Source organism: Lepidochelys kempii, chromosome 5 (genome assembly GCF_965140265.1).
Source record: "Lepidochelys kempii isolate rLepKem1 chromosome 5, rLepKem1.hap2, whole genome shotgun sequence".
NCBI lineage: Eukaryota > Metazoa > Chordata > Testudines > Cheloniidae > Lepidochelys > Lepidochelys kempii.
The window spans coordinates 74,442,651-74,468,917 of NC_133260.1; the positions used below are offsets into that span (position 1 = coordinate 74,442,651).

Here is a 26,267-nt window from a genome sequence, read left to right on the forward strand (position 1 = left end):
GCCTCGTGGTCCTGCCCCAGGAAAAGGAGTAGTGAAGGCCTGCCTCTGGGCCTGCCTTGAAAGGCTGCAGTGAAGCAGACAATCCGAGCCCAAAGGCTTAGTTAAAAGGAGCCACAGGGCCTGAGCAGATCAGTTGCTGGCTGGGACCAGAAGGATAAAGAAGGATAGGAAGGCTGTGAGACTCTCCAGGTGAGGAGGCCTGGGAGAGACCCTGCTCAGGCAGGGAACAGACAGAGAACTTAGCCCTTTCCTCTTCACCCTTATCTCAGGGCTGATGTGGGAAGTCGCCCAGGGAATAGCAGCAATGGAGTTAAAGGAAGCACACGGGGCTGTTATTTATAGGGTCTCTGGGTTGGGACCTGGAGTAGTGGGCCGGGCCCTGGTTCCCCCGCTGGCAGAGTGGCCAAGTCCCAAGAAGGGGACAGGTATTGTTTAAAAGCTCAAGAAAGGGGATAGAATTTAAAGGGCTCAAAGACTTGGCTGAAGACACTAGAGGGCCAACAATTTGTTGAACTTTGTTACCCCTGGAAGGGGACTGAATGTGAGAGGTGACCTGCCTGGAGGGCTGGGTCAGTGAGAACCACTGAGGATAAAGAATTTCCAGGGAAGAAGCCCTGTGGGCACTGCTCTATCACAGGGCAGGAATGGACTTAGAGAGAGCCCAGAAGGGGCTGAGAACTGAGCCCAGAGACAGGGCTGCAGATACAGATACTGACAAGGGCACTGTGATAGGCCTAGTGGTGAGCTGGAGCCGATTCGTACTGGTTCACACTAACTAGTTGTTAAATTTTGAAGCTGGTTTAGAACTGGTTGTTAAAGGGGTAGGCAAACTCCAGCCCACGGGACTGTTCTGTCCGGCCCGCCTGAACTCTTGGCTGGGGAGGCTCCCCTGAGAATCCCTTTTTAATTTTTATTCACCCAGTGGCGCGGTCCTTCAGTGCTGCCGAAGACCCGAAGCAACTGAAGGAACCGGTTCTTCAGCTTTTGGCAGCTCATCACTGGTGGACTTTTAAGAACTGAGCTCAGAGACAGGGTTGACGACATTACCAAGGACACAGGAACAGGCCTTTTACCCTGGGTGGGATTTTTGCGTTCATGCATATTGACTGTATGTGACTTGGCCAGAAGGCTGTGCCGCTGAAAATCCACCTGACGAGGTTAATAGCCGACGGGGGGGTGGGAGCAAGAGAGAAGTAGGTTCACACCTGACTGACCAGAGGTCCTCACGAGAGACGAGTGGCCCCTGCCACAACTTGGTACCAGAAGTTGGATCTTTTCGGACCAGCCCCTGAAAACAAGGGGACAATGGAGGAGTTAATAAGCACAGCTGGGCTGAAACCCAGTGGATACTAGCACATGGGCAACAAGAGGCCCAGGTGGCTCCCCAACAACAGCAGGATGTACTCTTGGAGGTACTTCAGCTGCAGCAGCAACAATAACTCCAGCATCATCACTCTCAGACTTGGCAGGGAGCCCAGCAGCCACAACAGCATCCAAATAAACCTGGCTGTTGCGGATGCCAAAGGGAAAGGGGTCAGAGAAGCCCGCTAAGCGGATGCAGGTATTGTGGACAAGGGGGGCATGCAAGTTCAGTTTGCTCCTGGAGTAACAAAGATAAGGGGGATTACTGGCATGTGCAGAGCACTGAGACACCTGGGGAGGTTTGGGTCACAAAGGATGTGTGCGCTCAGATGCCAGAGGCGCCAATGGTGGTGAAAAGGACTGATAAGACAGCCTGGGGCCAAGAAGACTGATGTCCCGGGGTAAGGTGTTTTAAGTGTGGGGAACCGGAGTGGGGTGTGGCAGGACTGCAAGGTCTCCAGCAGGGGGCCTCAAAGGGCCTGATACACCCTGTCACAGTTCCTTAGCTTAATCAGTGGAGTACGATGAAATGGTGAAAAGTAATATGAGAAAGTGATACTAATGATTTTCGAAGACCTCTCTTATATATTACATTTGGCAGCCACAGCTAAGCTGTCCTCTGTTGAGGCTTGAAATTATAGTGACATCTCTGCACACGCGCACACTTCATATTACATTTAGTGAATGCTGTATTGCAACTGGCAGGGACTCAATAACCAATTTGTACAGTACATATTGTTCAAAAAAGGGAAGAACATGAAGGATGGGCTAGGGAGCTGGCATGGAAAGAAGCCCTACTTGACTATCACAGTAAGCCTTCGGTGGACTTCTTTCCAGCAGCTGGCAGGGGGAGGGAAAGGCATGCAGCAAGACACTTTACCTGCTACTAAAGCTGTTTCAGTTCAAAATATTTCATGTATTAACTCATACAGTTAGTAATTCATTGAACAGCTTATTTGTTTGTTGTTCAACACTTTTTTTACAAAATTCATGTAGATTACAATAGATGTATTTTTTCACAAACCTGAAAACGCTTGATTTCTTCATCTTCTAATCTAGGCTATATCTCCACTGCAAAAAAGTGTGTTTTTACTTTGAGATAGTTCTCTCAAGGCAAATTCCTAGTGAAGACAAGGGACAGATAATTTGTACCTCGGTATAACTATTTGAGGACAACACTGTGTCCCTCACCTGGGGTTTACCTCAGCTAGCTACATTGAAATAAAGCCTACAGTGCCTTGTCTGCACTAGGATTTTACATCAGAATACTTATCGCAATGTGAAGAGTGACCTATCCTGCCCGTAGTGCCCTGTTAACTTCATCAGTCTGTAGATATTCATACCGTTTGTCACTATGATAGCTGAGCATCTATTCAATTTTTAATTTTCAAAATAAAAGCTATCAAAAATCGAACTCTTCATAAACACAGAAGTCATCGTTTCAAAGTAGACATGTTAAAGAGAAAGCAACTCTTACAGGTGGATAGAAAGCCCTACTAGTGCATTGCAGAGTGGAACAAAAACACCATTGTGTTTCAGCTGACTCTGACATCTTTTTAAAGACTATAGAGAATTCTACTTCATTAACGATAAAATTGCCCAAATGGGAACATACCTTAAAACACAGGAATTTTATATACTTACAAACTAAACATAAAAATAGATATGAGAGAAATGAGTTATTTTAGACTGAAAAATGTTCTTCCCATTTCACTTTCCAGATTCTGTTTTAAAATGATCACATATTAGGACCTTAAGAGTCTGGGTACAGTATTAATACAAGTGGCTTGGGCAATGAAAGTTATGGATTTTTCTAAGAAAATGGTTATTTGGTATCACAAGGACATACAAGATTGGGAAAAGACTGAAGAGTAACTATCAGATTTTGTGGTGAGGTGTAAGGTTGGGTTAATTATAAACTTTTGCATTCAATTTGGACTCCATTATGCTCAGTTCACTCCGTTTAACCTACTTCCACCCACTTTCTGATGTCTGAATATAAGTGAGTCTTAGTGGGTGTCACTTACCCTCTTAGAGATTGGTCTACTTTAACTTACACATCCGTATGCCCTCCTGCTTTTCTTGCTATGCTGCAGTTCTCTTCTGTGTACTCCCAGAATATGAGGTGCATGAACTTAAACTCACCTAGACTCAGTGGGCCAATTTCATTGACAATATGAAAAGGGTGAGGGGCATAAGCTATATGTTAAGAGGGTGCGAGTCCAAAGTAGTGGTCCAACTCTGAGTTGGTGCAACACATATGCTGAGAGGTCCAAAGGGAGGTGAAGATTACTGAGCACCAATGTTGACTTATTTAAAATTGCATCTGAATTTGGCCCTAAATTTCTTGATTTGGTTATCCTAACCCTTTCAATGTATTAAAGATTTTAATAGAACTTATTAGGAGTAAACTGGAGCTTGAAAAGTAGCTGTGGAAAAAATCATATATTAAATATGCATAATTTCAAATTGGCTCAAGGTAGCATTAAAATCTGGGACTGTGAAGAATATATTGGGTTTGTGTTGGCTCTACTTAGTTGCTCTTAGCAAATTGCACTGAATATACTGAATGTTTTACATGAATTAAAAGCTACACAGCATTATTACAGAGACATGGTGGGTGAGGTAGTATTTTTATTGGACTAGTTTCTGTTGTTGGTTTGGATTTCTTGCATGATTTCTAAGTAAGTTTCCTGATTTTTTTTTTCTTCCAGTGTGTGGGTGCATGTGATGATTATTTTGTTTGAGGTGTTCCCTTCTGGAGTATATGAGGGGCAGTAAGTGGTTCCTTAGCATTTGTTTGTTTGTTTTTAAGTTCTTCTGCAGAGCTGTTCATCATATTTGGAGTTGTATGCACTGATCAGAAGGTTATAGATGGTGAGACCTATGAGGAGGATGATTTGTTTCTTGCAGTTGCTCAGGAAGATGATGTTGCTCTTACGTTACGCTTCCTTTTTCTTCATGTTGTGGAGCTTCCATTTCAGATGGCAAAATTTGATATATTCCCCCATTGTTGTAGCTGTGTTGGCCCCAGTATATTAGAGTGACAGTGTGGGTGAGGTAATATATTTTTATTGGACCACCTGAAGCAATAAAGATATTATCTCACCCACCTTGTCTCTCTAATATCCTGGGACCAACACAGCTACATCTACACTACATACATAAAGCATTATTGTCATCAGTGATTTATAAATATAAGCCAACCTGTCTCTCCATCTGTTTGCTTTGAAGTACTTAGCATTAATTGGCCAAAGCCATATCTACACAAGAAACTTGTGTCGACTGAAGTAACACTGGCATACAGCTCCTGCAGTTAATATGTTGTTTGTGCATACTTGGCTCCTTGTGTTGTTGATGTGCATACTCAGTGGGAGTGCTTGTATCAATGCACAGTGCAGTGCACCATGAGCAGTTATCCCAGTGTGCAACTCGTTACCATCCAGTGCACTGTCTTTTGGGAAGTTTTGGCAGTGCGTGATAGAGCCGAAACAAATTGCACAGAGGTGACTGGGAGGATGGAGTCAACTTCCCAGTTCGCAACTGTCTCCATCCTGTAATGTCATCTGTATCCCATAATTTTCATACCCACAAATCCGTGTGGCCCTCCTTGCTGTCCACTATCTCCAGCAGAAGCATGGAGCCTGCACAGCTCCATGTCATTAGCATTGCAATCATTGGGTGCATAATCCTATAGTATTTGCAGAGCTGCAAGAAGAGCCACAGGGAACATGATTCCTTGGAGGACAGATCGCTATGAGACATAGCGAGAACCAATTCAAGATTATTGGTGGTGTTCACTGAGCAGCTACAGTTGCTGGAGTGCATCTTCTGGGCCTGAGAGACAAGCACTGACTGGTGGGATTGCATCGTAATGTAGGTTTGGAATGATGAGCAGTGGCTGCAGAACTGTCAGATGTGCAAGGCCATATTCCTGGATCTGTGTGCCAAGCTCACCCCAGTCCTCCAGCAGAGGCACACCAAATGAGAGCCTTACTGACACGGGAGAAAAAAGTGGTGGTCTCACTGTGGAAATGTGCAACACCAGATTGCTGATGGCTAGTTGGGAATCAGTTTGGAGTTGGGAAATTACTGTGGGGACCACTGTCATGCAAGTGCACAAGGGCATTAATCACCTGTGGACTCTCATCGACGTGCAGGATGTAGTGGATGGATTTGCAGTAATGAGGTTCCTGAGCTGCAGGGGAGCGATAGATGATGCACATACCCCTCTTTTGGCACCAGACCACCTTACCTCAGAGTACATCAACAGAAAGGGCTGCTTTTCTAAGGTTATGCAAATACCGGTAGATCTCTGGGGACACTTCACGGACATCAGTGTGGGCTGGTCAGGGGATGTGCGTGACGCTCACATCTTTAAGAACATAGAACTGTTAAGAAAGTTGCAAGCAGAGAATTTCTTTCCCAACCCGCAGATTACCATTGGCAATGCTGAAATGCCAGTAGTGATCCTGGGTGATCCAGCCTACTCCTTGCTCCCTGGCTCATGAAGCCGTACATCAGCCACCTTAAGAGGATAAGGAATGCTTCAGCTACTGGCTCAGCAGGTGCAGAATGACAGCTGAATGCGCCTTTGGTCATTTGAAGGGATGCTGGAATTGTTTACTCACAAGATTGGACCTCAATGAGAACTATCCTAATGGTTATAGCTGCCTGCTGTGTCCTACATAATATCTGTGAAGCAAAGGGGGAAACATTTCTACTGGAGTGGAGGTCAGAGATGAAGCAGATGTCTGCTAAATTTGAACAGCCAGATACAAGGGCTGTTAGCAGAGCTCAAAGTGGAGCTCTACAGCTCAGGGAGGCTTTGAAAGACCATTTTAATAGTGAGATAGAGTAGGTAATGTGCTCTACATGGCCCTGCTCTTTTGCAGCCTGGTATGAATTATGTGGTGATTGCTGTACAGGTAGGGATATAACATTGCCCATTCACCTGTTAATTTTTTTGTGAATGATTTTATGAGTTGAGTGACACGGTGCAGTAATAGGTAGTTGGTCACTTTCAGAACTGATGAGCACCAGCCAGCATATGTTGTGAACTGATAAAGATGAATTATGTTCCCAATAATAGAATTTTATTCTGTAACAAAACCAGTGCAAAAAAACCCATGTCAGAAACTGGGGAGAATTTAGTTGCTATAAAAATGAGAGTAGAGAATAATGGGGAAATTAAAGTGGGGGAATCAGTCCTAATCTATTAGACTTATTTAAATTGTCCAGTAGTTCTCAAACTGGTACATTATTGGCATGGGAGGAAAGTGAGGATGAAACTAGATTTCATGGAGATGTATGAAGAAAGGCAAAATAGCATTAGGGTTAAAATTAACCAGTTAAATATATATTCAGTAATATTAGGTGGCTAACTATGTTAATTCACTCATTTCATAATATTTAGTCAGGTATTGGCACCCTTCCTTTTGCACTGCTGCTGATGGCTGCGCTGCCTTCAGAACTGGGTGGCCAGAGAGGGTAGCTGATGGCCAGGCGCCCAGCTCAGAAGGGAGCGCCACTGCCAACAGCAGTGCAGAAGTAAGGAAGATTCATAGAATCATAGAATATCAGGGTTGGAAGGGACCTCAGGAGGTCATCTAGTCCAACCCCCTGCTCAAAGCAGGACCAATCCCCAACTAAATCATCCCAGCCAGGGCTTTGTCAAGCCTGACCTTAAAAATATCTAAGGAAGGAGATTCCACCACCTCCCTAGGTAACGCATTCCAGTGTTTCACCACCCTCCTAGTGAAAAAGTTTTTTCTAATATCCAACCTAAACCTCCCCCACTGCAACTGGAGACCATTACTCCTTGTTCTGTCATCAGCTACCACTGAGAACAGTCTAGATCCATCCTCTTTGGAACCCCCTTTCAGGTAGTTGAAAGCAGCTATCAAATCCCCCCCTCATTCTTCTCTTCTGTAGACTAAACAATCCCAGTTCCCTCAGCCTCTCCTCATAAGTCATATGTTCCAGTCCCCTAATCATTTTTGTTGCCCTCCGCTGGAGTCTCTCCAGTTTTTCCACATCCTTCTCGTAGTGTGGGGCCCAAAACTGGACACACTACTCCAGATGAGGCCTCACCAATGTCGAATAGAGGGGAACGATCACATCCCTTGATCTGCTGGCAATGCCCCTATTTATACATCCCAAAATGCCATTGGCCTTTTTGGCAACAAGGGCACACTTTTGACTCATATCCAGCTCCTCGTCCACTGAAAGAAAATATTTTCAGTGTAACTTTTGTGTGTGAAGCTGCCCATAACTTGGTTATTTATGAGCAGTAGCGGAAGTTGCCAAATCTTCATTGATACTTACACAAGCTGACCCAAACTGTATTTAATATGACTAATAAACTGTAAGTAATATAATATCTTTCTTTTACTTTGCTCCTTTACTTTTCAGAGTTTCTATGTTACATTCTTTTTTTTTAAAGCACTGAAACTGCAAATGCCAAACCTGAAGTCTTGAATGACTGATCCATTTCGTACTGTGTGGGGTTTCTTTTCTTTTTCTCTTCTGCAGAAACCACTTGTTTGCTTTCTTTTGGTTTCTTAGCTGATAGAATTTCTTACAAACACTTTTACTTTCCTGTCAATGTATTATGTTCTCTGGAGAGAGGATCAGCTGGAATCATGGCAAAAAGAACCACTGTTTCTTTGATTTTTTGATTCACCATCCCGTTCCCAGAATTGCCTTGTTCCCTCTCACAGGCGGAAGACTTGTCTCTCATACAAATTACTGGTCCATTTCTGGGTCTTTGTAACCTTCCTGAAATTGTTGGAAAGAAGCCCTCTCTATGGAGAAGAGGAGACAGCATTTGAGCAACAGGCTGGCCCCAGTAATTCTATGGCTTTTAATATCTCATTTTAGGAGTAACTATTAGGCATTATGACAGGTTTCAGAGTAGCAGCCATGTTAATCTGTATTCGCAAAAAGAAAAGGAGTACTTGTGGCACCTTAGAGATTAACAGATTTATCTGAGCATAAGTTTTCGTGAGATGAAGTGAGCTGTAGCTCACGAAAGCTTATGCTCAAATAAATTTGTTAGTCTCTAAGGTGCCACAAGTACTCCTTTTCTTATTAGGCATTACTTACCTTGAGTACTCAGTTCTCCAGCTACTTCTGGGACATAATTGGGCCAGTGTAAATTGAGTCAATTCCAGATTGACACCATTGTAATTCAGAACAAAATCTGGCCTCATAGTCCTTGGTAAATGCAAAATTTCCTTACTAACTTAAGATACACTGTTATAAGGCACTTGTAAACAAATTAAAGAGAGTACACACAAGGAGTTGGCACCATTTTAACTAGATCAGTTTCTAAACTTAATTTTGTTGAATTGGTGCAAATTTTGTGTATTGACAAGACCGTAGACACAGTTTGTATACAGAGCCTTAGGAGGCTTTTTTGAAAATGCCGTTGTTATCATGAAGAAATGTACAAGTCCTGGAAAGTCAAACACTGACATATAATATATGGAGTAATGATTATAGATTCAGTGACAAGAAAATAATAAAGTGACACGGTAAACTAAGAAAAATAGATGTGGAAAAATAACAGAAACATAAAAAGCTATAGAGCCTGTGGAAAGACAAATGAACTCATTTTTCCTCCTTTTTATATTTCCCTCTTTATTATGGCTCTCTTCAATGTAAACAGTGGTAGCAGGAGAAACTTAGCGATGTATTGAGATGCATTAATATCTCTGTTTTTTTTAAGAAGTGCAAGCATGCACACACACCCTCCCCCCATGTTTAAATCTAGATGTAAACGCTTCAGGGCAGCAACTTCTTACTCTTACTTCATGGTTGTACATCCCTTAGCACATTGGGAGTCTAATCCTGATTAGTACCCGTGGATGCAGCGGTAATGCAAATAGTTAATAATACTGTGCAGTCAAATTTGTTATTTCTTCATATAGTCTCCCGCCGTTTTTCTTTGAAACACCAAAATAACATTATATGAAGTGGGAACACATTTGCCAGATCAGTAATATAACTGAAATCAGTGACAAGCATTAAATTACCTGTTTTGTGTAAGCAAGTAAAGCAGGATAGAATTTTTTATTTAACCCCCTTCCCAACCCACATAAGCATATGCGTGCAGAGGGCTATTATCTGCCATCTGTTTTATCCACAGTAGTTTCTATCAATTGGGTTATTTTGGGTTTTAAGCACTACTTTGAAGCTTTTGTGTTGTTAACTTTGGCTGAGACTGTGCGTAAATGACGATAGCAATCTCAGCATGTTAAGATCATAACTGTTAGATTAATGATGGAGGTATTAGCTCTGTGCTGGTGTATTGCATTAATGGATGTGTAAGTTCAATCAAATATACTGCCTCCAGTGTCTCTGCATAACGGCATTTACTAGGTCTCAAATGGACTGCTGAGAAAAGTGAAATATAAACTTCTATTTTATCTGCGATTTAAAAAAAATAGATAATGAAATCATTCTCTTCCTAGCATATATTTTATTGTGGTTTGTGGAATCACCTCCAGAAGAACAGAGGTAATTGTAGGCCTAAGTTCTTTGCTAAAATGGAATGTGTATTTATTAGGGACATTGTGATCTCTAGAAACAATTAGAGTTGCTGGTGCAGGTATTGTACATTCCACCTAAACTTGAACCCAAAAGTCAATGACAAATTAACATTCTGTTATAAATGAAGAGTAAAAAAATAAAAGAGAAATTCACTGAACACACTAATTCCCTCCTTTTTCTTTTTTCTTCATAGAACCTGGAGAAAGTGTTTGTGGAATTCAGTCATCAGGAGCTGTTTGAGTTCTATAACAAGGTCTAGCTTTTACAGTTACCATTTCCTAATATAATTTAATAACTTCTATTTCACACTGATAAATCTCATGTTAAATACTCCTGCACCGCTGTTTCCCTGTATTACAGAGATGCTTCCACTTAACTTTCTTTGTAAACACCTTGTGCTCCTCAGCAGGAATCATTTGCCTATATGAATACAATCTGATGAAACTAGAACAAAAATGGAAATAATTTTATTAAACCATTGAATTTGTTAGTTTGCATATAAAACATTTTCAAAAGTCGTGATTGCAGTCAATGTTAGAATAAATTTCATACAGTGGTTCATACAGATTCTTAAATGTATCTTGCTATTAAATATAGAAGAGGCGCTGAGGACTGACAGTGAGGAGCAATCTGGAAGGAGTGTCTTCGAGTGTGTGTTGTCTTCAGCCCAAAATGCTATGCTCATAATCCAGTCAAAATAAACTCTTATTTTTTTACTTTGTTATTACGCATTGGAAATTCACAGTAAAACAGCTGTGCATGCAAAAAAGGAAGTACTTAGACAACTGTTTCTTTAAAATTTGAATATTTAAACTGCAGCAATGAATTCTAATAGCTTCATGTAAAAACAAATATTCATGAGTAGGAATTTTGTATTGCCATGTGAATAGATTTAATATCCATAGTTGCAGATGCAGTTATTTCTTGTCTGTTTGCATGTTTCTACACAACATTTTATGTGAATTCTTTTGTTGTTGTTGTTGTTCCTTTAAATAGCTGGAGACTATACAAGCACAGCTGGATTCCCTTACGTGATGTTTTTGAAGACTTGTTTCTCCATCGCACTCCTGCCACCTCATTATTTTGAATTGAAGATAGATTGCGAAGCTGTGTTCGCTGATGAATTCAATGGGTTGCTTCCTGTAAAATTATATGGCTTATCTCCTCTTAGACCAGTAACATTAGCCAAGGGAGATCATTGTTAAAAGTTCTGAGCTTCTAATTGACTTTCTCTTGTTTTCTGAACCAACAGAATTTGTTAAGAACAGTGTTACTTGAGGAAAAAATGTAATATCATACTGCTGGTTTATAGTTCTTTTATGCTTTATTACCTGTGTTGTTTGTTTGATTCATTACATGGCTGATGGCAATTCACATGCTAGTGAGGGGCAGGAATAAAATCTGTATCAAAGTTGTTATAAGAATTATAAAACTTAAGGAGTAACATTAGTAGAAGTAGTAAAAAAAATAGACAGAATTGTCTCCATCCTTTTGAATTCCTACCTTCCCTCCCCTCACATACAATGGCTAATGTTGATTGCAAATTAGCCAAAATACATAAATAAAAAATGAAAAAAGTGGGCTGTCTTATTTTGGGTCATTTAATTTGATTTAATTGCATTTATATTTGTTTTTGGTTTCTTTTTGTTCTTGATGATGTCACTGCTTTGAATGTTTGCTCTTGACATTGAGATTAACTAGGGCTCCTAGGCACTGCAGTAGTACAGATAAGAAGTAATAATAATCACTGAGTATAAAAAGGAAGGATGAAGTACTGAGAGTAGATTATCAAGAACACTGAACTAGTCATGTGACCAGATTCCTGAAAGCCATTCATTGATCCTTCCTAATATTATCTGTTTTTATTAATGTAAGTAAAGATATTCATAATCCAAGTTAATAATATTTTCACATTATTGTGGGATGAACTCAAGTCCAGGAGCACTTGATCCTGTTAGAGGGCTAGATGTAGTCTTCTTGCCTGTCACTGCAGAAAACAAATATGCGCTCTCAATACTTTATCTTAATAATAGGAAAGGTGGGCTAATAGGAGGTGAAAAGAAATAGAAATTTAAGATGTTATCATGCCTTTTTTCAGCTAAACGACTCTGTGAACAAGGCTTTGCACTTTCACTTCCAAATCCTCCAGTGGGCCTGGTTAACACCCAGTGCAGCATTTGGTAGGAGTTCTCTTGAGATCTCAGTTTGGGGATGACATGAGTTTTAAGTATCACCAAAAACATACTTTGAATATCTGGGATTTGGGTCCCCTTATGCCTAATTTGTGGCATATATTATATAACAGATCAACAACTCACTTTGTTTTTAGGAAGGATGTTGTCAGTTCCAAAATTTCAAACTAGAGAAGTGAGCTCTTCAGTGGCTGTAAGATTAGAGGAAAGGTTTTGAGGACGGCAGCCTACACAGAAGAAAGAGTGAGTAAAGGGCATCAAAGAGATTACAACCAATAGGCCCAGTGTCTTTGGTCAAACATATCTACTGAAGGAATATTTTAATTGCTAATAACATACCATCACACTTGCAGTATAGTGTGATACCATCAATGCAGTGATCCCACTGGGCAGGCGCAATAAAGAAAAAGATTGTACACTTGAAGCATATTGAATCAATATTGTTTTTCATGGAGCAGAAAGCAAAACTGTTGAACTTCAAGATTGACATAAAACACCAAAATTAAATTGGTAGATTGACCTGTCTTAATCTGACATAATATCCTCAGTTGTATCTAACTGAATCTTAAAACAAAATTAATGTCTCTGCTGCAACTGAGTGCATTGTTTGCTAGCACTTCCATTTGCCTCATAATCAGTTTTGACTCCAGCAGGCTGCAAGGAGCCTCGTGGCTTGCCATTTTTTTCTACTTTCCCTTCCTGCCAGTCTCCGTTCTATAAGGCCAATAAGTTCTCAGTGTGCACCAGTCAAAATGTAACGTCGTATCACTACCGAAGATAAACATAACTATTTTTTTGCCTGGTAATAAGGGCCTCAGCATTTATAACTAGGGGACATTTTTACCTGAAAGAGTAGCCTTCTCACACGGGCAACTCCAGGCAGGCATAGTCTCAGTGCCCTCCTCTGGACATGAAAACTCGCAGATGGCATCAGACCAAAAAAATAAACACGCAATCCAATATGAGTTGTTATATGACATCCTCAGTGTCCCTGCATGCTTTCACAAGCAATACTAACATGGATGAGCAATATTGCAAGTATGGTCCTTCGCAGTCTGAAAATCATACGGCCTAATGGCTTCTCCCTGGGAGAGAGTGAAATAAAGGAATAGTATTCAAATCTGTTTCATGCACGTATATGGGGCTTTGGTCTTTGGGATCCGATGCTCAGACAAATCAGTTCCCAGCTATCTTAGTGATACAGTGGGAAACTTTATGGACAACTGAGACTATTCAGTCATCAGAAAAGTTGACTTACATTCCTGGCTTCTGCCAGATTGTATAGAAAGCAATACAGGTTATGGGGCAAGCTGAAGCAGTCTGTGAAATACAACAGGAGACAATACGTCCATACAAGTGCTAGCTAGAATAAGTGCAGGATCAGTAGCTGCCTTTTGTTGCCTCAGAGCTATCTGTGGGTTTCCCAACCAGCCCGATCTGGAATTGGACCCTGATTGGTGCCAGGCACTTTGAATTTGGAACTAAAAGGGCTACCTGTAGCTGTGATCAAATAAGGCCACGTGCCATTGTCCATAGGGGGTTCCCTATGGAGCTGTGAAATAGAAGAACAGCTTTCTCCCATTCCCAACAGATCAGAGCTTCTACAACATGCTCCCCATCCTATTTCTAGCCTCAGAGAACTGGGGACAAATGGAGCAGGGCCCTGTCTGAAGCACCTAAATAAGTTCCTGAAAGAGGCTGGTCTTCAAAGCATTCCCATTTTACCATCCTCAGACTGTTCTGACATTTGAAAAAAAAAATCCCATCCATTTGCCCCTATTTTGATCACTATCATGGTAACAATAATATTGCTTTAGAGAAGAAGGAAATTCATCTCAGCTCTTCCCAGACCATTTTTCTGTTCAGGGTTCTGTATGCAGAGAAAGCTGAAGGAAACATACAGAGTGATACAGTTCCAGGAGTACCTTGGATTCATGATAAACACAGACTGGTAATGCCAAGGAAGGCCAGAACTGAGGATGAATACTATCAGATGCAAGAAAAATATTATCAGAAAATGAAAATATTATCTCATCCCAGAAAAATAGTAAAAGAAAATGAAAATGCAAAACAAGTGTCACAGAACCAAAAATCCCATTCTTATTGGAACCTGTTGGAAACTCTGATCTCATACATAGGAATGTTTCAGTGATCCAGAACATATATGAAACATATATCCAAGTTTCAGAGTAACAGCCGTGTTAGTCTGTATTTGCAAAAAGAAAAGGAGTACTTGTGGCACCTTAGAGACTAACCAATTTATGTGAGCATAAGCTTTTGTGAGCTACAGCTCACTTCATCGGATGCATACTGTGGAAAGTACAGAAGATCTTTTTATACACACAAACCATGAAAAAATGGGTGTTTACCACTACAAAAGGTTTTCTCTCTCCCCCACCCCACTCTCCTGCCGGTAATAGCTTATCTAAAGTGATCACTCTCCTTACAATGTGTATGATAATCGAGTTGGGCCATTTCCAGCACCTGGATTCTACTGGCTGGTGCAAAGTCCACAGTTTAATTGCAATGTTAAACCAGTGAAACATAGCCTTGAGTTCCTCCAAGAGGGCCTTAATGTGAATGTATGAGTCTCCAAGCAAAGAGATCAGGTGTCTGTGTTATAAATGCCTTCAGCATGTCCAAAAAAAAGGAAGCACTAAATTATTCCTTATGTGATCAGCTTTAATCCAGCCCTGTAGGTCATGGAGCATGACCTTGGAATCTCATTCTGCTCCCTACACTAATACCCAGATTGAATGCTTGCAGGGGTGTTATTACACTTCCTGTCCATTAGAGTAGACCTCCTGGCTGCTATCTCCAATCAGATGAGTACTTTATTTGAAGTTGCAAGCTTCCTTAATACAATCCATATTGTACTTTTAATTCAGACAGGTAGGCTTTACAACTGTCATAACATTCATTCCCTAATAAATTCAAGAAATATTCCTTCCTGGGTTAAGTATCAAAATCCAGTCCTTGGAACTGATGGCTATCTCAAGGCAGGGAGTCATGTTTCCTGTATTGAGATTTGGTAGGCTATCAATACATAGATTCACCAAATTCTGCATATTGATCATTCAATCTTAGCTAATGCCATTTTGACAGAAGTCTTTGCCACACCTTAGTGCCCAGGGGAAGACTGATAAGATATTTTATATAATCTATCCCATTTTGGATGTCCACATTTAAAGAACGATTCCACCCTGGAGGTGGAATCCCATATGCTCCCATAAAAATCCCATCATAACAGATCTGTTGACTTTAGCATGAAGAATAGGTTAAATTTTCTGTGTTTACCTGAGAATGTCCTTTATTCAGGTAATAAGGTCTGCAGATCTGACCCACACTAGAGAAAATGGATCATCCAGAATAGGGATGGAAATTAACATGCAAGGATTTGGGTTTATTGTCTTTTCTATGGAATTTACCATGCTCTGTAATTGTAGAAATTGGCTTCTTCTCTTAATACAAACTACAGTTTAGAAAAGTAGATCTGAATCAACCTGTCTCTAGAGGTTATCTCACTGAAGGGAACTTCAGAAGTTGGGGCATTTCCCCATATGTCTGGTTCGGCGTGCAAGCTGGCTGGCATACCCATTGTAAGGTGTCTTTGGACCTTATTGTCAAGTAAGCATAGATAAATCTTCCCATTCTTCATGTGAAGGTTCACAGAATGAAAAAGTTTAACATTTTGTTATGCTTCCTTCTTTGGACTCACTTGTCCCATTAGTTTTCATCAGGATCAGGAGATTATGCTGCCTTTTGTTCTTTTTCTGCTAATAATACTGAAAATTGATGTCCAAAGTTTCCTTAAATGTTTATTGTATATTAATGAAACGGGGGTTCTGTGTTGGTAAGTATTTATTTATTTCGAAGGGCTCAAGAAAGGTCACAAGCCAAGGAAAAATTATTTTCTAAATGGATTCAGATGTCTCCACATGCATTATTCATACCTATGTTGCCCAGAGTCATTCCTGCCTGATCTTACATGCAGGCCTAGAAAAAGGAAAGAATAAATAAACTAACAAGACAAGGAAACAATAATACAGTGAAACCTGTTCAAGAGACTGACCTTATTTGGAAACCTAGCTTGTGAGAACATTGCCAAAGTATCCACAAAAATAGTAACATTTCTGCTCCACCTATATTAGAAGACCACATCTATTAAGAAACCAATTTGTTACTGGTTCCTTGATCACATAAGAATTTTTTTCTTTTTGTTTGTTAGCAGTGAATGTGGTCCATTTATCTACATATTGGTTTACAGTAATTCTCAGTTATCTGGCTGAAAAGTAATGGGTCTGGGTTACCCCAAGTAACATGGTACTATTTTATAAACTCATTCTTCCTCTTTTTAAGGATTAATATGAGCAAAGTTGTCTAGACAAATATAATGTTGAAAACATAGTGCTTAAAAGCTCCCCTTAATTTAACCAGATTATCATAATAAGTAAATAGTTAATGGGTAATGTTGGATTAAATAAAGAGAATAAAATGTTTACCTCACAGCAATATGGGGATTTATGATAGCCAGTGGTGCTGACCCAGACTTTCTTGTGGAACTGAAAAAGTAAACACAAGGTTTGCATATACTGAAAAATAATTGAGTCATTTCTATACTTCAGAAGCGATTAATGCAACACGGTCAAGTTAAATCCTCTGAAGAGACATTTTTTTATAACAGGATTTTTATTGATATTTTTGTAAGCATGAATTTGGTCTTATTACATGATAAATTTTAATTTCCTGCTAAGGTATGGTTCATGATCAGAACAAAGATACACATAAATTCTAGTTGCTGAGTATGCGATATTGATACAGTTTCCCTCAGCAGCAAATTATAAGGGTACAAAATGTGTTGAGTCATATGGTGCAAACTATTCCATGTTATAATAAATGTACAAAATTGAACCAGAATATTTATACTGAGACTACTGCCAAGCTACTGATAGTAGTATATAAAGCTGCTAAATAACCTTTTCTAATGCAAACTTGGGTTTGTTATCCAGAGAATTGTTTAATATTTTAAACAAAAAAAAGTTATAATTAACATTTTGGATGGCTTGATTTTCTCCAGGGATTTGTGGGTGCTCTGCACCTCTGAATGTTGGACCATTAGTCTCTTGATATTCTGTTGTTTATGTTTTTGTAATACAAAGACTTTCAGCCATGTTGAGTCTTGAGCTCTGTTTGCCATTGTTTTGAAGCTTTTTACTTCATGTACATTATCGTGTTAACTGTCAGAATGCAAAACAGTTGGAGCAGTAAGAAATCAGCAAGCCATAGTACATCACTTTTGTAGTCTACTGGCTAAACTTGCCATTAATTTACAGTAATACTACTACATAGATCTAATAGTATTCTTGTCAGCAAGTTAAGGAAGTATGGGCTGGATGAATGCACTATAAGGTGGGTAGAAAGCTGGCTAGATTGTCGGGCTCAACAGGTAGTGATCAATGGCTCCATGTCTAGTTGGCAGCCGGTATCAAGTGGAGTGCCCAAAGGGTCGGTCCTGGGGCCGGTTTTGTTCAATATCTTCATAAATGATCTGGAGGATGGTGTGGATTGCACTCTCAGCAAATTTGCGGATGATACTAAACTGGGAGGAGTGGTAGATACGCTGGAGGGGAGGGATAGGATACAGAAGGACCTAGACAAATTGGAGGATTGGGCCAAAAGAAATCTGATGAGGTTCAATAAGGATAAGTGCAGGGTCCTGCACTTAGGACGGAAGAATCCAATGCACCGCTACAGACTAGGGACCGAATGGCTAGGCAGCAGTTCTGCGGAAAAGGACCTAGGGGTGACAGTGGACGAGAAGCTGGATATGAGTCAGCAGTGTGCCCTTGTTGCCAAGAAGGCCAATGGCATTTTGGGATGTATAAGTAGGGGCATAGCGAGCAGATCGAGGGACGTGATCGTTCCCCTCTATTCGACATTGGTGAGGCCTCATCTGGAGTACTGTGTCCAGTTTTGGGCCCCACACTACAAGAAGGATGTGGATAAATTGGAGAGAGTCCAGCGAAGGGCAACAAAAATGATTAGGGGTCTAGAACACATGACTTATGAGGAGAGGCTGAGGGAGCTGGGATTGTTTAGCCTGCAGAAGAGAAGAATGAGGGGGGGATTTGATAGCTGCTTTCAACTACCTGAAAGGGGGTTCCAAAGAGGATGGCTCTAGACTGTTCTCAATGGTAGCAGATGACAGAACGAGGAGTAATGGTCTCAAGTTGCAGTGGGGGAGGTTTAGATTGGATATTAGGAAAAACTTTTTCACTAAGAGGGTGGTGAAACACTGGAATGTGTTACCTAGGGAGGTGGTAGAATCTCCTTCCTTAGAGGTTTTTAAGGTCAGGCTTGACAAAGCCCTGGCTGGGATGATTTAACTGGGAATTGGTCCTGCTCGAGCAGGGGGTTGGACTAGATGACCTTCAGGGGTCCCTTCCAACCCTGATATTCTGATTCTATGATTCTAATATAGTGTTTTTCATCCAAAGAGCTTCAGATGCAAAGAAGTCATTATCATTATCCGCATTATAATGTAATTAATCTCCATTATAGTCACTCTCACCACAGAGGACATGCATGGGATGCTCTTTTCAGACTGTATGTACTGTATACTGTACCCCCCTGTATATTAAGATAAACTTTAAATTAATACAGTACTTTGGGTGGTGATATACATTTTGTGGTCTATTTGTTTGGCTAAGGATCCAATGAAGCATAGCTACTATCTGTAGAATTTTCAGTGAACACCTCTAAATCAGACCACTGTCATCTAGCATAGATAAGTCCTATTTTCCCACTTCTTGGGGGACAGTACTCAGTGTAAAGTGACTTCCTTAATCTACTGCCTCTTTACAAGCTTGCTCCATACAGCTGGAAGCTCAGTCCTGCTGCTTATAATACAAATACTTAGAATAATAGAATATCAGGGTTGGAAGGGACCTCAGGAGCTCATCTAGTCCAACCCCTTGCTCAAAGCAGGACCGATCCCCAATTAAATCATCCCAGCCAGGGCTTTGTCAAGCCTGACCTTAAAAACTTCTAAGGAAGGAGATTCCACCACCTCCCTAGATAACACATTCCAGTGTTTCATCACCCTCCTAGTGAAAAAGTTTTTCCTAATATCCAACCTAAATCTCCCCCACTGCAACTTGAGACCATTACTCCTTGTCCTGTCATCCGCTACCACTGAGAATAGTCTAGATCCATCCTCTTTGGAACCACCTTTAAGGTAGTTGAAAGCAGCTATCAAATCCCCCCTCATTCTTCTCTTCTGTAGACTAAACAATCCCAGTTCCCTCAGCGTCTCCTCATAAGTCATGTGTTCCACTCCCCTAATCATGTTTGTTGCCCTCCGCTGGAATCTCTCCAATTTTTCCACATCCTTCTGGTAGTGTGGGGCCCAAAACTGGACTCCAGATGAGGCCTCACCAATGTCGAATAGAGGGGAATGATCACGTCCCTCAATCTGCTGGCAGTGTCCCTACTTAGACATCCCAAAATGCCATTGGCCTTCTTGGCAACAAGGGTACACTGTTGACTCATATCCAGCTTCTCGTCCACTGTAACCCCTAGGTCCTTTTCTGCAGAACTGCTGCCGAGCCATTCGGTCCCTAGTCTGTAGCGGTGCATGGGATTCTTCCGTCCTAAGTGCAGGACTCTGCACTTGTCCTTGTTGAACCTCATCAGATTTCTTTTGGCCCAATCCTCCAATTTATCTAGGTCCCTCTGTATCCTATCCCTACCCTCCAGCGTATCTACCACTCCTCCCAGTTTAGTGTCGTCTGCAAACTTGCTGAGGGTGCAATCCACACCATCCTCCAGATCATTTATGAAGATATTGAACAAATCCGGCCCCAGGACCGACCCTTGGGGCACTCCGCTTAATACTGGCTGCCAACTAGACATGGAGCCATTGATCACAACCCGTTGAGCCCGAAAATCTAGCCAACTTTCTACCCACCTTATAGTGCGTTCATCCTGCCCATACTTCTTTAACCTACTGACAAGAATACTGTGGGAGACCGTGTCAAAAGCTTTGCTAAAGTCAAGGAACAACACGTCCACCACTTTCCCTTCATCCACAGAACCAGTTATCATGTCATAGAAGACAATTAGATTAGTCAGGCATGACTTGCCCTTGGTGAATCCATGCTGACTGCTCCTGATCACTTTCCTCTCATCGAAGTGCTTCAGAATTGATTCCTTGAGGACCTGCTCCATGATTTTCCTGGGGACTGAGGTGAGGCTGACTGGCCTGTAGTTCCCAGGATCCTCCTTCTTCCCTTTTTTAAAGATGGGCACTACATTAGTCTTTTTCCAGTCGTCCGGGACTTCCCCGGATCGCCATGAGTTTTCAAAGATAATGGCCAATGGCTCCGCAATCACATCTGCCAACTCCTTTAGCACTCTCGGATGCAACGCATCCGGCCCCAGGGACTTGTGCATGTCTTGTGGATTGTGCTTTATTCTCCTGTGCATTAGATAGTGCATACATTTGAGAGACAGAATGTTTCAGTATGGTAGTTTATCATCTTTGAGAAGTAAGTTGCAGTAGGAACAAATCACCTGTGGCTATAATAGCTAGAATTCATACGGTTTCATAGACATTCAAGTGCTGCTGCTTCCAAGTGTTTTGTCATCCTAAGGTAGGACTTTATTTGTACTAACTGAAATCTAAAGAGTTAACCTCTGGCTGAAGGATTTAACAAATTATAAATTAATGACCTAAATATTATACATAAAGTATGAGTTCTGAATATTTACATGATGTATAACTAACTGCTTGTTGAGCACAGTAGTTTGTCCCTTTAAGCTTTCTGCACAGAAAAAGCAAATCTGCTGTGAATTGGGGATGTCACCTGTTTCCACCTTCTACCGTCTCCTTTCAAGCTGCCAGTAAAAGAAGTGTTGGCTGTCAGTAGAAGAAAGGAGAAGCTATATGGGGAAGTAAGAAAGGATGGAGCTGAAGAATTGACTGGGAAGTCAGCTACTTTCCAGCTGTCTTCCAGCCTGAGCACTGCTGACATCCTTTAGTTTATGCAGTGGTCTGTCACCACCCCGTCACCTACTGAAAGTTCTGTTTTCACTTTGAGAGCAGTTTACATTTTAGAGCACTCACTTGAAGCATATACTTTAGTACATTAGTTTTTCTTTTTCTGTATTATTTCTTTGTTGTGTATTTATTTATATGGATATTTCAAATTTTCTGACAGAATTTCTTCTCAGGAAACTACAACATGGTTGATCTCTGTCAGATTTCTCTAGTATGGAAGGAAAATGCAGAATAGCCTTCACTAAGTCTTGGCATTGTGAGGCCTGTAGCATAGTACTCCAACTTTGAGTTGTAAAAATCTATCTGCTAACCAGAGTACATTGATTTGTCTCTGAATATTGTCCACGTAGAGTCAGCTTCTAGAGTGTGCACATTCCTTGGCCCAGAAGTTCTCTATGCTTTGGAAAGCAATGAGTATGCACCCTCTCAGATCTGAACATTCTTCTAACCATCTGTCATCATAGTTCTTTTTAACCATCAAAGCTGTGAAATTGGAACTTCTTCTTTCTTGATTTCTCTTTGTCAACATTTGGCATTTTTCTCAGACTGGTTCCTAGCTTTAGCATTAAACTGATATTTATTCTTAGTGTTTCAGAAAGCGGATAGTTGGTTTTTTAGCTTTTCAGGGTCCCAAAGGGTCAGCTCCTTCATCCATAGCCCTCCTTTCAGTTTGTGTCAACATCTCATATTAGAATGGATGACACTAAGAAGAAGGATGACTTCAAATGCTCTGCATACTGCCAAGACAGATGTTTTTTGGGCCAACACGTCTGTTGGGTCTTTTGTCTCAGCAAGAAATATCTGCTGGGATATTGCACAGCTTGTGCCAACTATTTCTGGGGCACAAAATGACAGGCGGGTTATTTTAAGAGAGGGGTTAGAGGCTAGTAGAGCTACGGAAGTGGGCCAGGCCAAGTCTCAGCCTCAAAAACATTTGACTCCTTCACCACAGAAGCCTGGAGAGAAATCAAAGAATGGATCTGCAAGCTGCCTGGATTTGAACCTGCAGAGAGCCCAGAGATCTCTCTCACTGAGGGAGAAGAAAAAGAGGAAGTAGACATCACTGATCACTTTCTTCAGCCCCTGTTCAGCTTGAAGACATGCAAGAAGCATTTGTCTGCTGGAGTGGCAGTGTGGGAGAAGTCTAATTTCTTCAAGTGGTGGCCCCTGTGTGTATACATCTCCCTAGTGGAGGTACAGGACTCTCAACGCAAATTCGTGGATATACTGCAAACTACTGGATCCAGTCGAATAGCACTTCCAGTTAATTTAGCTGTGCTGGAACCTGCTAGAGCAGTCTGACATACACCAGATATATGTGTCCCTGCCCCTAATAAGGCAGAGAAATGCTATTTTGTTCCAGCCAAGAAAGTGAAATTTCTTTTTACCCATTCCACACCTAACTCTCTGGTCATCCAGGCTGCCATGGAGAGATCTAGACAACAACATCCAAAAGCCACTTCGTCTGACAAGGAGGCTAAATGTCTAAACTTCACATCCCCTAGCCTTCAGTTCAGAATAGCAAACTATCCAGCACTGTTGACGAAGTACAACTGTCTGAACTACTCCAAATTCACAGACTTTGTAGACAATTTGCCACAGCAAGACAGAGCTCCATTCTAAGCCCTTATTGAAGAAGGTAAGCTGGTGGTCAGAACTGCACTTCAATCAGCAGCAGACACATCATCAAGGTCAGTGGCAACATCCATTGTAATGTGCCCTGAGTCATGGCTACACATGTCTTGATTTCCCGGTGAGGTCCAAAACACTGTAGAGTACTTGCCCTTCCATAAAGCCCATCTTTCCAATGAGAAGACAGATGTGTCCTTACATACTCTGAAAGACTCCAGGAGCACTGTCCACTCCCTGGGAATATATACACTGCCCCAAAGAGAAAGTATCACAGGCAGCCATACAAACCTAGATCAGTGACTCAACGGCTTTATTATCAGCGATCTTACAACCCTCCTTTTAAGATGCAAAGGTCTCATATCCCTGCAACTCCCATGTCAGCACCATCTTACCCTGTTCCCTGGCTAAAAGATATTTTTTGAAGGGAGTTCAAGAGCTGCAAACTATCAGTGATGCCACGACATATCCTTCTGTGAATCTTTTGTTTAGCACTCTTCTTCCACAACTGGAGTGCTGTTACAGTGGACAAGTGAGTATTGGACATCATCCAATCTAGCTATGAGATAGAGTTTACTTCCCTTCCTCCTCCAATGACCCTCTTCAGAGACCATTCTCACAGGGGCTTTTTCAGGCAGGAAGTGGAGTCCTTTCTCCAGCGAGGAACAATAGAGCAGATACCTCTCCAACATCAGGAAAAAGGCTTTTATGCAACATACTTCCTTGTACCCCCAAAAGAAGGGGAGTTGGAGACCCATTCTCAGTCTGCACAATCTCAACCGCTTTATTCACAAACTGAAATTTCACATGGTCACATTGGCATCCATAATCCCATCCTTGGAAAAGGACATTTGGTTTGCAGCTCTGGATATAAAGTATGCATATTTCCATGTGGGCATTCACCCCATCCACAGGCATTTTCTCAGATTCATGGTGGGCCCTGACCACTTCCTATATAGGGTGCTTCCATTCAGCCTTGCCAGAGCCCTTGGAACTGTACCAAAGTCTTCTGGTAGTAGCACCTTCTAGTTGCCAGGATATGTTGAGAGGCCAACGTGTTGACCTCATTAATGCTTCAGCTCCTATCCTCTCTAGGATCAGTGTAAACGTGGAAAAGTCTATCCTCACTCTGACAAAGACCACAGATTTCATAGGGCCGACCTTGGACTCAGTCACGGCAAGAACTTTTCTACCAGTGGATAGGTTTCAGGCCATGACCAACTTGATAGACCAGGCTAAGTGCAATCCTCAAGCATCAGCCAGAAACTTGTCTTTCCATTCTGGGACACATGGCTTCATGCACGTATATTACTCCATTCACCAGGCTCCACGTACGTTGCCTACAGGGGTGGCTGCAAAAAGTGTGTTTGCCAACCAAACACAGCATGAATACCACAGTAACAATTCCTTCCAGAGTAATGTAATTGCTAATGTGGTGGAATATCTCCACTAAGTATGCATGGGCATTCCCTTCCTGTCCCCCTCACTGGACAAGGCACATGCCTCCTTCCTGGGCTTCGGGAGCATATACACAGCCATACAGCACCTGGCACTTGGATGCCCAGAAGCCAGGCTGCACATCAATCTTCTGGAAGTTCAGGCAGTCAGAGAAGCTCGCAATTCCTTTCTGCAATTATCAGGTTCCATTATGTCTTCATAATGGTCACACAATATAACTATCTTTTACATAAACCAAAAAAGGGGTGAGAGCCGTTCCTGTACATAAAAGCAGTCACCCTATGGAATTGGTGTATCAGGAGTTGAATCATCCTGTCAGCAGCTTACCTTCCGGGAATGCAGAATGTGTTGGCAGACACCCTCAGCAGGCATTTCGCCATATATCACCAGTGGAATCTGCACAATTTGATAGAGAACAGTATCTTTCTTCAATGGTGTATTCCCACCTGGGATCAGTTCGCCTCTCAAACAAACAGCAAATGCAACATGTATGGTTCCAGTGGAGCACTAGGTCTATGTGCTCAGGGTGATGCTCTCTTTCTCCTCGGGTCAGGACATCTGAGCTATACTGTCATTACTTAATGCTCCTACCTCAAATCCTATGGAAAATTCAACAGGCTGGCATGAGTCATCCTCATTGCCCCCACTTGGCCCAGACAGTTTTGGTTCCCAAATCTCCTCCTGATGTTACCTCATCCTCAGATCGGCATCCAGTCCTTTCCTGATATCTTGATCCAGGAGAAGGACAGGATCAAACACCCAACTCCGAAGCACTCCATCTCATGGCTTAGTTTTTGGATGGGTGTCAACCCTAGAACATTCCTTCTTTGAAGCCATACAAACCATATTAATAAAACCATAAAAAAGTCCCCTAGGAAATGCTATTCAGCCAAGTGGAAGCATTTTTCCATCTGGACATACTTGAAACAAGTATCTCCTGTATCAGCAGATAGTCCCCTTATTTTGGACTATCTTATTGCTCTCAAAACAACTGGGCTCTCCTTCAGCTCTATGAGAGTCCACCTGGCAGCCATCAGTGCTTGCCACCCACCATCAGATGGTTACTCAATTTTCACTCATGCATCGACGAACAGATTCTTGAAAGGCCTAATCAGAATCTTCCTGACAGTTAAGAAACCTGCCCCTCACTGGAACTTGAACCTTGTACTTTCAGCAGTCACTAAGCCTCCCTTTGAACTGCTAGCCGTGTGACCCATAGATCACCTATCAGTGAAAGTGGTGATCCTTGTGATCATCACCTTAGCCAGGGTAGGTGAGCCCTAATGTCAGATCCACTGTGCACTATATTTAAGGCTAAGATTTTGTTATGGTTATTTTTAGTAAAAGTCATGGTCAGCTCTCAGGCAATGAACAAAAAGTCACGGAAGCCCCTTTTACTAGAAATGGGGGACAAATGGAGTGCTGCCAGGGCTTGCAGCTGCTCCAGCCCTGCCACTGCTCTGATGGGGAATCTGTGACCTGCGTGACAGAATCGTACCCTTAACTATATTCCATAAGGACAAAGTCTCATTATGACTACATCTGACGTTCACCTCAAGGTACTTTCAGAGTTCCACTTAAACCAGTCAATCCAGTTACCTGGGTTTTTTTCTGAAACCACATGCATCTGAGGCAGAGAGAAGAGTTTATTCCCTCGATGTGTAATGAGCCTTGGTCCTTTACCTACAAAGGACAAAAACAATTAAAAAAATCACCTAGACAGTTTCTTGCCATAGCAAAATGACTCCAAGATCAAGGTATATCTTCCCAGAAGCTCTCTCAATGGATCTCTGTTGTATCATACTCTGCTACCAGCTGTCACATCATCTTCCCCTTCATGTGTAGGGCCCTACCAAATTCACGGTCCATTTTGGTCAGTTTCACGGCCATAGGATTTTAAAAATCATAAATGTCATGATTTCAGCTATTGGAAATCTGAAATGTCATGGTGTTTTTGTAATTGCAGGGGTCCTGACCAAAAAGGAGTCATGAGAGTCGCAAGGTTATTG

At 41.7% G+C, this 26,267-nt stretch overlaps 1 protein-coding gene across 6 annotated transcripts in view; it reads left to right on the forward strand.

The window, feature by feature from the left end:
• The window catches only part of COMMD10 (COMM domain containing 10), a 160,515-nt gene extending 149,017 nt beyond the window's left edge, over nt 1-11,498 (forward strand). For 4 of the 6 annotated variants that reach the window (XM_073344762.1, XM_073344754.1, XM_073344755.1 and 1 more), the window contains 2 exons: nt 10,112-10,171; nt 10,915-11,498. In XM_073344762.1, coding sequence (XP_073200863.1) covers nt 10,112-10,171; nt 10,915-10,953 — 99 coding nt within the window. In that variant the 3' untranslated portion in view covers nt 10,954-11,498. Of the gene's footprint in view, nt 1-10,111; nt 10,172-10,914 lie in introns of those variants that run through there. The other 2 variants (XR_012159013.1, XR_012159015.1) reach the window with 2 other exon arrangements.
• The last annotated feature ends 14,769 nt before the right edge of the window (nt 11,499-26,267 follow it).